The sequence below is a fragment of the Sitodiplosis mosellana genome, unplaced genomic scaffold (assembly GCF_009176505.1).
Source record: "Sitodiplosis mosellana isolate CC-2019 unplaced genomic scaffold, AAFC_SMos_1.0 Smas_scaffold_1, whole genome shotgun sequence".
NCBI lineage: Eukaryota > Metazoa > Arthropoda > Insecta > Diptera > Cecidomyiidae > Sitodiplosis > Sitodiplosis mosellana.
Genome location: NW_022595244.1, coordinates 671941 through 688106, shown reverse-complemented (window position 1 = coordinate 688106; position 16166 = coordinate 671941). Strand labels below are relative to the sequence as shown.

General features: G+C 36.1%; 1 protein-coding gene across 6 annotated transcripts; it reads right to left on the bottom strand.

The window, feature by feature from the left end:
• Positions 1-4252: 4252 nt before the first annotated feature.
• Positions 4253-9027, bottom strand: LOC129569535 (arylsulfatase B-like). 6 transcript variants are annotated; one of them, XM_055448421.1, is made up of 9 exons: positions 8839-8994; positions 8584-8682; positions 7241-7424; positions 6782-7165; positions 6271-6658; positions 6124-6164; positions 5253-6054; positions 4704-4762; positions 4253-4599 (listed from the first exon to the last, which is right to left on the bottom strand). In XM_055448421.1, exons 2-9 carry the CDS (start codon positions 8640-8642, stop codon positions 4525-4527), a joined length of 1992 nt encoding a protein of 663 aa, XP_055304396.1. In that variant the 5' UTR covers positions 8643-8682; positions 8839-8994; the 3' UTR covers positions 4253-4524. The 6 variants fall into 6 exon arrangements, with proteins under 6 accessions (XP_055304396.1, XP_055304427.1, XP_055304407.1 ...); XM_055448452.1 differs by lacking the exon at positions 8584-8682 and having other exon boundaries at positions 8929-9027; XM_055448432.1 differs by lacking the exon at positions 4704-4762.
• Positions 9028-16166: the final 7139 nt, after the last annotated feature.

Sequence of the window (16166 nt, the reverse complement as noted above, 5' to 3'; positions counted from 1 at the left end):
TGTTCTTTGAAGATCAGCACTCAACTCCCTTGCTTCCGAATGAAATTGTATTACATCAATGAATTTCTTCTTCAGCTCAATTCTTTCCTTGGTTTTCTTGGGCGCAATTGTCACAATTGGATCGCTATTGAACTTATGCAGGTTCATTTTAAGGTGTAAAACAAAGGCGTTCATAAATGTACAAAATCCAAGGGTCAAAGATATTGTGCAAATGAATGTCTCCGTCACAAAATAAATTGATATAATTTGAATGATAGCATATCCAAAGTATCCTAGTGGTGTTTGCCAGTCAAATGGATAACTATCGAAAAAACAGCAATCGAATAGTTTAAATGCGTACTCAAACGGGGATGTATGGAGTTATATGGAAATAATAAATATGATTTTTTTACAATTATTTCGTATGAACTAATTGTTTTTCATAAGGTGATTGGTTGTGGGTAAATTCGTATTATTTCAATACTCCAATGAAACAGTATTGAGAACGGCTTTCAACCATTTTGTAAATCGATGAGAATCGATTTGAAACAACACTCTAAATGACTAGGCAAGCGAACGAGTTAAATCATTTCTTTATTTTAACCCTTTGACGACCAATGGGACACATATGTCCCATTTTGTTTTTTATCTGTAATAGCTACATTTTTTAACCAATTTTAGTAAAATTGGTTTCGTTTGAAAGAGAATTAATGTAGCTATCAGAAAGTACCATAATATTGGATATTTATTGTAAACGCAATTGGATAGAACACTCTAAAGTCAAAAAATCTTAACTTTTTTTTTTCAACTTTCGCCAAATGCTATATAATTTTAACGGTGGAACTTTTAAAGCTGAAAATTTGGAAAAATGTGCGAAATGTCCATTACTTTCCAAAAATCATCGACTTTATTAAGAAAAAACGTTTTTTCCACTTTTTATTGCGTTGGCGCGATGGGACATATGTGTCCCATTGGTCGGTAAAGGTAAATAAATACCCCGTATTTCCCTGTATTTTGGCCATTATTCGCGAATTTTCAAACACAAAAATTTACAAAAATATCATTAAATTCGTGATTAAATGGGCACAACAAAGCACAATTCAAACCATTTTCGGTTCAAAACAATTCTGAATATTTTAAAAACGAAAAAGATTTTACACGTAGTTCTTATGGGAGACATATTTTTTTCCATACAAAGGTAGTTACCGTTACCGACCAATGGGACACATATGTCCCATCATTTTTTTCATATTTCTAGTTAAAAAAAATTAATTTTTGATAACATTTTTATTATGGTTTTTGGGGTCGCTGAGCACAAATCTGCAATCAGAAATTCCCATCCGTTCAATCTTGGTCGTCAAAGGGTTAAAGAAAAGAAGCAGTCGCCTCAAAATCTTTTCTTTAAAATAAAGAAATGATTTAACTCGTTCGCTTTCCTAGTCATTTAGAGTGTTGTTTCAAATCGATTCTCATCGAGTATTGAAATAATACGAATAATAAATATATGACACTGTTCAGTGTCCACTGAACAGGGCAGACTTACGTCACTGGATAAATTTGTTAAAAAGATTCTTTGGACTGATCTGAAGAACTGTACTTGAAAACTGATATAATAATGGGACCAAGAACAAAAGTTGGCGTCGATATGACAAGCAAAAACTTTACGAGATATCCCGTTAATTTTTCACATAAATTTCCCGCATTTCTGTAGATGTCCTTTGCTATCGGCATTCGGCTCCCTAATTTTACACACGAATACTCAATATTACATTGAAATAAGAATTGGACCATGCATTATTTTAATGGTCCGTTCTATATGGCAAAATAACACATACAATAGAATTTTGCCATATGGAACGGACCATTAAAATAATCCATGAATCGGACTCAACAAAACTAAAACAGTAGTACTCACTTTTTTCAATCATGTCATCAAGGTCAGTAAAGAGTTGAATATAATTCGCGTTTTGCCAAATTAAGCACAAGTAGCACAGAGATATTGCTATTTGACACGATATATAAGCTAACGCTTCATTATACCTTTCAGATGTTCGAGGTGTTTTTATTAAAAACCATAAGATGGTGATAAAATTAACTGAAAACATGCCCGAACAAATGCACTTCGAAGCAAGAGCGAAAATCTCATTTTTGTGAATAGAATCCCGTGTAATCAGTCCAATCAATCTCAAATGAGTTTAAAACAAAGTCAGAGTTTTCATTTTGAAGAACTGTTACATTCCAATAACGGTGATGTTAAAGTAAGTGTAATAGTCGTTTTAGAAATGACCTTTATGACGTGAAAAAATATTCGTATTTACTCAGGGTGGATGATTGTAACACATTACCGGTAATGCTTAATTTTGGCATTATAATTGTAATAGCATTACTTTGGCTCTTTGTTACAATATTAATGTGTTACGGCAAAATGTAAATCTGTAGGTCGGATTGACGTATTTGACCTGAATATCATTATGTAGTTAGTATTAAAAATCGATCCATGTGAGTTTTCGAATGTTGTTATATTGAAAACATTTTCGCTTATTTACTTTTATAAAGTGAGACTTCAATTCTTCTTAGAATATTAACAAAAATGTCATTCATGTGTTACATTTTAAACACATTTTCAAACAGAAAATCAATTTATTGAAACAATTATTTTCTCGATTTCCTTTAAAAATTTGGATATGAATATCTTTTGGTATGATAATACTTGTAAACACCGAAACAATATAGATAAATCTAAAAGTTCTAATAACATAATTACGAACAGCTTTTGAACTATCACTGGCACGACTTTTTTCCGTCTACTATATCCAGTAGTTAACAAATAATTGAGCTCTGATTCACTTTACGACCCTCTACCACCGATTGTTTTTCTTCGTTATTTACGGACGAATTCTCCATAAATCAATACAACGATTTGGACCGTTTTTCCAATTGTTATTATTTCAAGAAGTAATTTTCATTCCCACTGTAGGCACACGTTGCATTTATTGATTTCCTCGCTAAGTTATTCAAACTACATCGAACAAATCCTTCGTGCCAGTCCGTTCGCCAAGAGCGTTCTCAGGATTTCGTTAAGGTAGGGGCAAAACAAGAAATATTTGAAAATCGAGGACATTTTTTAGTTTTTTTCTATTGAAAAACGAAGACATATTTAATTTTTTTAGTATCAAAATTCACTATAAAATTAACTTATTATTAAAAAAGTAATTTTCTCGGGTCTTGAGCAAAACGGGTGAGCACTTCTTCTCGTATATTTTCTGTGTTTTCCTTCACCATTGTTCGATGTACGCTCAACATACATGAACCCAAAATTCGCGGAAAAATTTAATCATCACAATTTATGATAAAGATTTGACAACATACCATTTAGACGGCTGTCCCCCATTGTAGAGCGCAACCAAGTTTTAACACGCCGTAATGTGCTAAATGATCGTTCAATAGTGCATGTTGTCGACGGCTGAGCTAACGATATTTGTAGTGCATGCTTCACAGATGGAAAAAACATTTCAGTTTCTTTTATTATGTCACATAAATCCAAGTTTTTGAGCTGCTCGTTGCTCAAATTTTTTTCCTCCCAAAGTGAACGCCATATCTCGATTTCATTGTAATGCGTTTACCACAGGCTCAAGTATGGCCGAGTACTTTGCAATAATGAAAACGCATAAGACAAATATTGATTTGGTACAGGCAGCATGTAGTTGAAATGCTTTTTTTCTTAATTCAGCATTGCCGTCTGTAGTTAACTTTTCTAACCCAGCAATAATAGTTTCAAAATGATTTTTAAAAAGAGAAATACTTTTGTATTTTTCGGACCATCGTGTTGCGCAAAATGCAGGAATATTCGGGACGTATTTGCGTCGCAGAGTTGACTCTCGGAAGAAGTTTATAACGTCTTTTATTGTGGCAATCGTATTACGTACTTCCGGAATGATATTCAAGTCATTCACAACCAAATTTATATCATGATTCGCACAATGGAAGAAAAGGGCATTTGGGTATTTTTTTCCATAAAAAATCAAATGTGTTTAACAATTTCTTGCATTTTTGTTCAGAAAAGTCCTCGATTTTCCATAAAAAATCAAATTTTTAGGATCGACGATAACCAAAAACGAGGACATTCTTGGCTTTTTAGACGAAGGTACGGGCAACTGCCCGGCTTGCCCCCCCCTGGGAACGCCGTTGCCGTTCGCCATTGATTAAGTGGTGATTTCCAAAATAAATGAATGAAATATTGAAAACAGTTGCGGTACGTAAACATAAAATATAATGAAGGTTCCAACATGTGCTCGCAGTTCTATTTATTAATGAATGTTTTTGTTTACGGATAAATACAAATAATAATGGTACATAGTCTGATAAATGAGACCGAAAATGGTAAATGTGTCCTAAAAAGGCAGTACTTGGAGACTGGATGATATCTATCTCACTAATCAGTTTCCAGATGGGATTTTTTTGTCTTATTTTACGTTTCATATATATATTTGCGCAGCAGAGCTTCTGAAGAAAGCTTCGAGTGGTCAAATTACCCTCTTCTTCAACTCATTGTACTTCATATCGAACAAATATTTGTGTGTTGATGCAAAATGCCTCGCCTCGGATGAACACAAAAGAAAGCTAAAAAAATAGAAAAAAATAATCAAATTGAATTTCGTGGGAACGAAGGTTAAGAATGATTTTTCGAATATTGTATGAACAATTTAAATACTTAAATCACATACTGAAAAACATATATAAATGTAAATGATTGTGTGTACAGAATTTTCCCCAATGTCCGATGCTAAATGAATATAAGCTATTATAGTGGTTATTTATTGAAATCGAATGTTGACCATCCCTACAAGAATTTTGCGATACATTGAGGTTAACGTCGACATGTCGCCTTAAAGCAAAACCTTCCCGCGACATTCCTCATTGCGATAGGTTTTTCAATGTACAGGTTTACGCAAAATCATTAAGCCGACATATCTGCGACATATCGCATTGCGTAAACCCGTAAATTCGAATTGTATCCAACTTCATTACATTGAAAATATAATTTCAAATGGTTTTATTTAAACTTTTCATGTTGCTCATCGTTGCTAATAAGAAATAAAAACTTATTCAAAATAATTATTAAGTAGAATAATCAGCCATTGCAGCCTTTAAAAATACAACATGCTGAATTCGAATGAAGTTGATCACAGTTCATGCATTTTGTGACAACTATTGCGGAAGGTTGGCGATACGTTTGCGTAAACGTTGTCGCAAAATCCTTGTAGGGCATTTACCTGAACTGGATGTGGTGATATTCATTTCGTCATACCACCACGTCCAAATGCCGCCGAAATTGGCTGGATCGCTGCGAGGGTCACCCGGTTTGTTGCGCGTTGGCCTTGCAATTTGTCCATAATAATCCAGCTTTGATTGGAACTTCTTGACCAAATCTGGGAATTTCGATGCTAAATTTGTAGTTTCACACGGATCGCTAAAAATATCGAACAAGCACGGCGATTCAATTGGATTACAGGCCCAAACGGAGTTGTTATTGGGCGGTGTGTATCCGTTGCATGTTACTTTAGCCTTCTGTCGAATTTCAACGATTTCATCGTCACTAATCGTTCCAAAGTTTGTTCCTACCCAATTTCGGAATTGATTCTGCTTTGTGGTCGAGTATTTCAACAGTACTTGTCCTACATCCGATGCTAAAATCGATTCACTATAACTTTCTTCGAAAGTTGAATTCTCTTCGGATCGTCTAATTGGTTCGCTGAGCCAACGATCATAGAGTCCTTCATATGTTGAACCGGTTACCAGTTTGAAATTATCACTAATATATGCCATGTATGGAACTTCCGTATCATGATGGGCAAGAATTTCACGACGTGGACTTGGTAAATTGTATGACAGGGCGTTCCATACATTTTTTCCATCAATGGGCCCGTCAATATCAACTCCGGCTATCTTTGCGAACGTTGGTAGCCAATCCGATATGTGAATCATTTGATTTGAAACACGTTGTCTTCGCTTCAATCGGGGACTCCATATGGCAGCCGCAGATCGAATTGCACCCTCCCATGGAGTATCTTTTTGCTGAAACGACCAATGTCAAACTATTAATTTCAATATAAGAACGAGCACAGATTGTTTTTTGATACTTACACCTTTGAATGGGAAATTGGATCCTGAATTCGAGTGTTCTCCTGGAATGTTTGATAAAAATATATTTTAAAATTGCAACCGACGACATAAGTGATAAAAACTTTGAAGAATTTCGAGGAAAAAGCTAATTTTCTGTTAAATACTTACCCTGAATGGGAGATCCATTGTCCGACATAAACAAAATGATGCTATTATCGAGCATTTTATTATCATCAAGTGCTTTCACAACCTTGCCTACGCTCTGGTCCAATTTTGATACCATTGCAGCGTACACTCTACGCTTTCTGTTTTGAATATAGCTGAATTTATTGATTTCATCCTCTGGTGCTTGCATTGGATCATCTTCGTTTGCAGTGTGAGGTGCTAAATGTGTTAACATCATAAACATTGGTGCACTTCTGTCATGATTTTTTATCGTCTCAATCGCCTGATCGGTGAATAGGTCGGTGGCATATTGCTTAATTGTATCCCAGTGAACGGTTAAGTTTTTGCGCATATCATAACCACTAGCTAGTTGATAATCAGGCTTTGGCGCCTGAAAACAACAATAATATTAATTAACCCGATTTCGTTCTCGTTCGTACATGTTTCATAAGCTGTATGCCCGAATGCGTTTCAAAATCATAATTTATAAAAATGTGCAAAAATGAAATGTTACCATTTTCAAGCTGTGATTGTAGTAATCAATGTAAGGTCCCAGATAACCAAAGTGTGAATCGAAGCCTCGGTACAACGGTGTGTATCGCTTTTCAAAGAAACCTAAATGCCATTTACCAACCAGATATGTTCGATAGCCGCCGATTTTCATGTATTGCGCAATGGTTTTATCTTCAGGGCTAAGACCGTAGGGTGCATCGGATGGTATGACAAAGTGTTGCATTCCTAAATTCGATTCATATTTGCCCGTGAGCAGCGAAGATCGCGATGGTGTGCACATTGGAGCCACGTACATTTGATTCAATTGAATGCCCATGATACCGAGCGCATCGATATTCGGTGTGGGAATTTGATTTGAGCCATGAATTGATGCGTCATTGAAGCCCTTTTGAATCATCAATTATAATTATTCAACTATCTTACGATTTTCAATCGCGATGTTTTTTCAAACTATACTCACCATATCATCAGCCATTATGATAATAATATTAGGTCTGTTTCCTTTTATTCTGTGTGCTCCATTATTCTGCGCCGAACAAACTGCGAACAATAGCGCGAAATTGTAACACACCAATAAATTGGCGTTCAACTTCTTTCGCAAAATCATCTTTACACTTTCTTTGTTTCTTGTCTCCGTATGAAACCTTGGAAGAACAAATAAAGACGTTCTTTATAACGATAAAATATAAATTACTACCGAGAAAAAATATGTTGTCGGAAAAAACCGGAAATATGAATAAAAACCACTGTTGTTGCCAATAGCGTTTGTTTAAATTAAAAACCAGTAAAAAAAACCGGTAGGTTTAATCATGGGTTACACCGATAGCCAAAATTTACGCACAATGAATCGTTGAATAATTCTCCTATTTATTTGAATTAAATATTTCACGTGGTCGAAACATTCAAGAAAAACACCAATCAATTTATATCGTTTGAGAATAGACACATGCACTTGCTATTTTTACTTTATCGGTAATTTACGTAGCATTTTTTTAATAGAATTGTTTTTAAAAAATACACTGCAATTGAAATAAAAATCGGAATCTTGTACTTCTGTCCGACGTGCTTTCTTATTCAGCTCGAAGTCTACTGAGCAATATCAAGATAAGCTGCATTTATTTTAAAATGATGTCGATAAATATACACATATAGAATCAGCCACTTCAAATGAGGTCGAGGGTTTTTAAAGCACGATCACAAATCGCAAATAATATTCGGTTCACCGGTTGAACGAGAGTAAATGCTCATGTTAGGTTAATGACATCTAACGTGAACAAAGAATCATTGGCAATAAACTTAATTACTGTAAATATAACTGCGATAAAATCATTTTTATCACAAACTACGGTTCTAAAACCAGATGTACTGCAATTTGCACAAATAAATTTGGCAGAAATTAGATATGTCGCCAAATATTGACACTTGCCAAATAACGATCTTCGCCTCGACACGCTTTCGTTGATTCTAATACCGACAAAACGCACAGTTGGCATTCACGAGCTGTACACCTTCTACGTAGAACTATTTTTTTAAATTGTTATTTGACTTTGTCTACTTGTTCTTTGTTTGTCAACACACAGATTATGACTGGCTTGTGATCGAATAAGTTCAGCTTTAAAAAAAATACAGATATATTTCCGTAGACCAGTCTTTCGGCCAGTCTGATAATCTATTCACATTCCATTGGTCACACTTGGTCCATTGGACAAAACAAATTGCCAGGCGCCTGGATTTTTATTCAATTTAAATTGGTTTTTTTACAGTTTGAATTCCATTTTTTTGTACTTTGACACTCCAACACACCAGATAAACATATGTTGAACGACGTTGCGCACTCTGCATGACTTAACATTGACATTCATTTTTTTGCATGTTGTTGTGCGGTTTCACTTTCGATCGCAGCTTCGATCATTAGACAGCAAAGAGTGCAAAAACAGGTGTTTCATTTATTTCAATCACACCAGTAATAATGATTTGATGAAATTCGTACCGAAATCACAAACCATTAACAAAAACAAAAACAAATTTTCGACGGTGTTGAACAGATAAAAAATTCACCTCAATTAAGATGTGTGTTACCATTCAGTCCGTGTCAAACTCCAGGAATAAAATTAATTTTATGATCATTTACGTATTGTATTAAATTACCGCTTCCTCTTAAAAGATTGAGTCTAAATCACATTGAAATAGCAGCACGGTCAACTTATCGCTACAGCGTTTCATTCGAAACTGATTCCAGTGTTTGTGGTCTGTCATTTCTTTCCTTATGAATGTTTGGCGTGCGCCATATCGCTCAAGGTCACGTCCACTTGTTTATTTTGTGCGAATTGATAAATACATAAGCCAGGCAAAAACTAGATTAGGCAGAGGAATATGAGTAAAAGAAATATGTTTGCTTTATGTAAATTCAATAGTGATATTTGTACGGAACTGAGAAGCGATAACATTGGCACGATCCACATCAATTGATGCATACAACTTTGATGTGTCGTGGTTTTTAAAAAAAGCAATTATCTTGAACTTTAGGCGCCAAAAATGCAAATTTTCGGCAAAATCATGGATCACGAATGGAATGAACTTTTATTCATAAACTGCGTACGCTGCATTCCAAATGAATTTGCTATTTCCAAAATATTTTCAACAATTGAATCGTGTTTCGTACTGTTTTCGACCTAACTATCGGCGAATTGTCTTGAATCACTGTTTTTGTGTATCTGTTTTGTTGTATCTGCTTGTCATAAGATATAATTGAATCAAAAATAATAAGTTTCAATTCATGTACAACAAACGTTAACTCCGCGAGTCGTTGGCCGATATACGGGTCGCATTGTTGTTATTCGCACACATTAATCTTTCGGTCAAACCAAGAAACACGGTTCTCATTTGATTTGTCGGTAAAGTCAGTTTGCATTTGTTCATTACGTTACGTCTTACAACTTATTATTTACGTTGAATTGAATCACCTGAATCACATGCAAACAAAGCAAACGGAATCACTGACCAGACGCACAAGATTAAGATAGATCTATCTGTCCAAAATGAGTCACATGACACTCTCTCATTAAATCTATCGTTATCATTATTGCTGTTGTGTTGATTGTGGTGGCTGATGTACGATTATAATACATAGTTACATAAAAATATGATAGGGCCGTTAAAACAGTCATTGGTCGAAATGTGAATATGCTATTGGCTTGAATGAACGTATGAAACAATTAAAATTGCCCTTAATTTTATCAAGTTGCTTTGAAATTACTTTGAAATTTGCCATTACTCTACTCGACACATTCACCTTGGCCTAGAATTCCGAAAAATATGATAGAAAATATATAGGGGTCTGGCTTTAAACACACTTTTTTTTATTATCTTTTATGCTCAAGAATGAAGAGGAATTTCGTAGGATATACGTGAAATTTAGGAGAAATTGCAAACTTAATGATCATATCTTCATACGACGATAACAGCAAAACGTGCGCATTTCAAAATTTCTCTATTCAAAATGTGCAAATAAACGCTGTTTGTAATAATTAGAAATAAAATGGAACAAAATCGTTACCAAGAAGTTATATTTGAAATCGATAACAATGCTAAGTTTGCAAACAATAAAAAATCGTTTCCAATTTAAATGGTAATGGAGACGCCTTATGGTAAATATATGACTAAACTCATATACCAACTATCACTCAATTGAATGGAATTCGTTCACAGTATATGTTAACATAGGCAATTGTCGATGCACGACATCTATGTGTCGCTCTTTCAAACGGTCATCATTTCCAACGAACTTATGAATGAACAGGAAAAACCATGGCTAATTTATAAACTTGATTCGATTTCTTTGGAATTCTGCTGTCGCTTAGTAATGCGAAGGATTTTCCGTTTGTTGCGAAATTCATTAGAGAAAACGCTATTTTCGTAACTTCCTATTGCTTTTAAGTTTTCATAGAACAATCGCCATTGGTTCAAATTTTGAACGTCATTCCGAAGTAATAAATTTAATATGCTAAAAATGTGTTTGTCTCCTTTTTTGTTGTGTCTTCGTTGCTTTTCACTGTTTTCATTTCATAATGAAATTAAATATGCTCTGGACGAATAAGATGAATTCCAATTCATGAATGAGCTCACGAGCTCAAGTAATTGCAATGTTCCGGCGTCTGGAATATTGTATCGAAAATGGAATGTTTTTCGAGTTCATATTTGGAATTTTCTAGATTGATCGCTAAATGATCCGACATGGTTGGGCATTTTTTCCCCTTTAAAGCTTATCATGCATCTCAATCAAGTTTCTTTATTTTTCTCTCTGTTCTGCTTTTTCGCTCGCGCACTCGTTCAGTATATCTCTTTCCACATCATCGTGCATTTCCTTATTATGAACGCAAGCAATTGGCCGAGAAGAACGTGTAAATGGTGAAAAATCAGTGAAACTTGGCGCAAAGAAAGAAAAGAGAGCCGAGAGTAAAGAGTTTGCAGTGAAGAAAATAAAAACTAACGAGTCAATCGAATGCGTTAAAGGGAAAAACGTTAAATGGGCGACCGGGAAGAAGAAGAAAATGAAGAAAAGAGAAAAGTAGACGAAGCTCGCTCATCAATGCCAAAGCGCTGAAGCAGCAAAAGAAAAGGCGAATCGAAATGGAAGGCACAGCCAGAATAATGGAAAGAAATTAAAAATAATTTTTATTTTTATGTGCACAAAGAGTATTATCAAGTGAAACAGGCAGAGCAGCTGTAGCCAACATACATAAATGGTGTGTGTGTGTGTGTGTGTTAGATTGAACAGCTTCTGATTCAGCTGCATGTCGAGTGCATCAGATAGTATAGCAGCATTGAGTCAAGTAAAAGCAGAAAAACACGAATGGGAAGGAGAGACAAAATCATTTCGGATAAGAATGAATGCCAAAAATGCCGTTACTGTGACGCTGCTGCTGCATGCATTTGGCCCAGATATCGAGATTTTCATGTAATCACAACAATGTTTATTATATTAAGTAGATAGATACATATCTATCAAACTGATGAGCATTTCGATACAGAATTTCTTTTGCCTTCGTTCACTGTCTATTTTTCATTGCGATTGTGTTGGCACCAACATGTTTTCGCTTTGTGCAATTTCTCTGCGTTGGCACAGTGAAATTGATATTTTGTCTGTGCGAATTGTGTTGCAGCGAAAAAACGAGCAAGCGGGCAAGAAAAAAGGCCGAGAGGGCAGAAAAAGTGAAAAGCGGAACTAAAACCGGGCGCTGGTATGCGAGAATGCTATAGTTCCGCAATAACGAGATATGGGTTTGTTGTGCATTGCAAAGAGTTGACATGGCTGTTGTGCTGTGTATCTTTTCCGTCGCGGCGCTTATGACACACATATATTCCCTTCGAACCGATTTTCATTTTCATTTTGGGCTAGAGAGAGAGAAAGAGAGAGAGAGAGAGAGAGAGAGAGAGAGAGAGAGAGAGAGAGAGAGCTTCACAGCAAGCCATTGTAAATGTGTCCAACGTTAACAGCAATTTACCAACAAACACAGCGTATATAGAGTAGTAGAGTGTGTTCAAAATAAAGAGTGCCTTGGCTCGACAAATCAACGAGCCAAGTTCATACCCACTCACTGTGCAAACATTTTACATATTTTATAGATGTTTCTGCTCTCAAATCATCATACAATCAGAGCACACACGCACACATGCAGTTCAACCCCGACTGAGCTCTAATGCCATACACTTGATTTGGTTCTCTAACTCGTTCGCTCTCGCTTTCTCTCCCATCCAAAGCCTACTCGTAGCCAATGCAAATAACATCAGTGTTACATTTTAGTGAGAGCGTTGGATGCTTGACATGAAACAAAAACACAATACGGATCAAATGGCTATCGCCTCTCAACGTAAATGATGCGTACATAAATTCGTGGTCATTGAGAAATCATGTTTCATGTTCAGTCGCCGCTCGTCCATTTTATAAAATGGACCAAAACCATTTTGCTGATGATCGCTTGAGAAAATTAAAATGATTAAATGGATGTTAACGGAAGCAAACCGACGGAAGACCATGTGTTGTTTTTAGCCTTTTACCGAAAGATATTGAGATACGAAAAATCACGTGCCATGAAAGCCACCAAGTTTTGCAAGGAAACCGGAGCTTTGAATGTTGCCCATGGCGTAGCCGCCGGACACTTGAAAACAATAAACATGTGTGGGCATGCACAACGCACGCACACACATTAGGCTTGAAAGAATTCAAATTGGAATGCAAAATTTAAACATCATTTTGTCGAATGCACTTCATTGTTTGCATTGGTGAAATCAAGTTGACCACCAAAGTAGGCTATTCGAAAATTGCGGAATGCGTCTCTCAGCAATCTTTCTCTCTATGTCGCTTCCCTTCACTCGATCTCTCTCTCTCTCTCTCTCTCTCTCTCTCTCTCTCTGCGTGTGTCACTTTCCCTAGGAAAAGCGTTAATAAATCGTGGCTCGTCTTCCGATCGCGTTTCACTTGTAACCCGAGACGTATTTGTCGCACACTCAACGCTTTGGCTTCGAATTGCACACAAATGATAGTATTTCCTTCGAAGAACACTCTTCATAGCCTCTAAAAGTCGAACACAGATGTTAAACTCACTCGAAACGTTATAAATCTAGTGGGAAATCCAGTGACTGCGAAAATTTACCCACTAACAAAGATCTATATCACTCTCTTCAAGCTATTTTTAGCGGAATGCTTTGAACAAAAAAACGAGCAAGCGAATGAGAGACGAAGACAGAAAGATAAGCTGAGAGGAAGAAAAAAAACTATTTAAGAAACAACTGTGATAATTTACCGCCTCTAATTATGAAAGTAGCCAAAGTACTACTTAGAAAAAGTGGCGGTTCTCGGCCAAAAGAGGCATCAGAGCAAGGGAATGGATGTGCGGCACACAGAGGCAAAAAACCAAATGAACACATCGAAAGAGTGAGATGGAGAGTGTGAGGTGGGGCGTATGCGTTGAAAGTCGGAAAATGTGAAAGAAATTTAAACGGTCAACACAATGATTTTCCGTAACTGTTCTCTCCACTTAACGAACAAATAAAAAGAGTGGAAAAATGTATATACAGTCAGTCAAAAAAGTATTCGGCCACCTGTGAACAATTTTTTTTTCTTCATATTTCTGTGCAATAATTATTCAAAGTCAATTCAATTTTTGTTTATTTATTAAACTTGAAGAATATTCTTTATTATTAATAGCATATTTAAAATATTAATCACATTTTAGAATGTTTTTGGGACCTTTTTCTGAGAGATACTTAAATTTGACGCAAAAAAAGTATTCGGCCACGCATCAATATTGCATGATTTTTTAAGAAAAAAGAGAATATTTAATATTTTGTTGGGTTTCCTTTTGCGCGACGAACCGCCTGCATTCTACGTGGCATTGAATCGACCAAATTTTTGGTCACAGTCGTTGGGATTTTGGCCCATTCGGATACAATCGTGGCTTTCAACTCAGCTATGCTACTGATGCTGATTTGGTGTATTTTTCGATCCAAATGGTCCCATAAATGTTCAATAGGATTGAGGTCAGGTCACTGGGCTGGCCATTCAAGCACATTTTCGATCTTTTTGGACAACCATTCCTTCACACTTCCTGCCGTGTGCTTGGGGTCATTGTCATGCTGGAACACAAAGTCGGAATCAATGTTCAATTGGCGAGCACTTGACAACAAATTTCTTTGAAGAATGCCTTTGTACACATACTGGTCCATTCTTCCATCGATAAACACCAATTTTCCGACACCCGAAGCAGTCATGCAACCCCACACCATCACGGCACCATCCGCCGCCATGCTTCACGGTTGGTGTTAGGTTTTTTGGCTGTAACTCCGTGCCGGGTTTTCGCCACACTTTAGCTCGAAAATTCGATGAAAATACTTCAAATTTACTTTCATCCGACCATATCACCTTATTCCAGTCCCGACGAGAAATTTGCGGAATATCGCATTGCGACTATTCTACGTATAGTCGCAATACGAAAAAGTCCGTCGAACGCAGCCAACTTCACGTTGGTTGTACGAAGTTTCAAGTCGAAATGTCACACTCGATCCAGTTACAACTTCACATTTATCGCAGCGCGAATAGTCGCAGGGTATTCAGCGATAACATTTTGCGGCAACTTTTATTGTGGATACCTATTCGCATTGCGAGTATCCGCACTCAAAAACGGATATGCGACGGATAGTCGACGTACACCTATTTTACCGCAAATTTCTCGTCGGGAGTACGATTGAGGTGTGTTTGCATGACGAATAGCGAATTCCAAACGCTTGGCCTTATTAGCCGAACTCACCAAACATTTTTTCCGTGCGATCCGGCCATTGTACCCATGTTTTTTCAGAACATTTCTTACTGTTTGCGGTGAAACTTCAACATTGTCAGTGCCAGCGATGTCTGCTGCAATTTTTGGTGCCGAAATCTTTGGATTTATTTTGATTTTTCGGATTATTTTCGTTTTCAGCCGATCGCTGATCTTCGACGGCCGGCCCGATCTTGTTTTGTTCAGTATTGCGCCAATTGTTTTATACTTTTTGATGATTGAGTTTATGGTTGATCGTGGTTTTGAACATATTTCAGCTATTTCTCGCTCACTTTTATTATTTTTGTGAAGATTTATGATGATTTTTCTCTCCTCGAAAGTCGTTTCTTTAGATTTCACCATTTTCCAACGATTCGGCGGTTTTCAAGCTAACTAAATGCGCAAAATCATTCAACTAAGTGACAGTTTAGTTGTATTTCACAATATTGAAAAATTTAATTGGCATCTGTCATCGATAAATGTCAAAACAATAGGAATAAATCATGAAATCGATGAATGGCTGAATACTTTTTTTGCGTCGAATTTGAGGGTTGCGAGAAAAAACCTCTCAAAAATATTCCAAAATGTGTACAATATAATAAATTTGCTAAGAATAATATAGAAAATACTTCAAATTTATTGAATAAACAAAAATAGTTACGGTTTTTATGATTGAATACACAAAAAATTGCGAAAGAATTTTTTTTTTGAAGGTGGCCGAATACTTTTTTGACTGACTGTATATCGTTCATAAGCTGAGCGAGAGAGAAAAACAATAGCGAAAAACATCACAAGATTTGCACAGCAGAGGAAAAAAAAAAACGAATGAAAAATATAACAGAATTCAAACAACTAGCGACAAAGCACACTTTCGCACAAACACACACACACACACACAAAACAAACGAAACGAAGGAAAATTTATGTTTACGTCGTTGCAGATGTATATTTATCTTGAAATCTATGGCAACAATCGTTAATATATAAAGTTCAAACGAAATATTAAAAACAATTTCAGTGGAAGCTGGCAGTGAGTTCGAGTGAGGAACAATAGTAACGTAGTAAAAGTAAAAA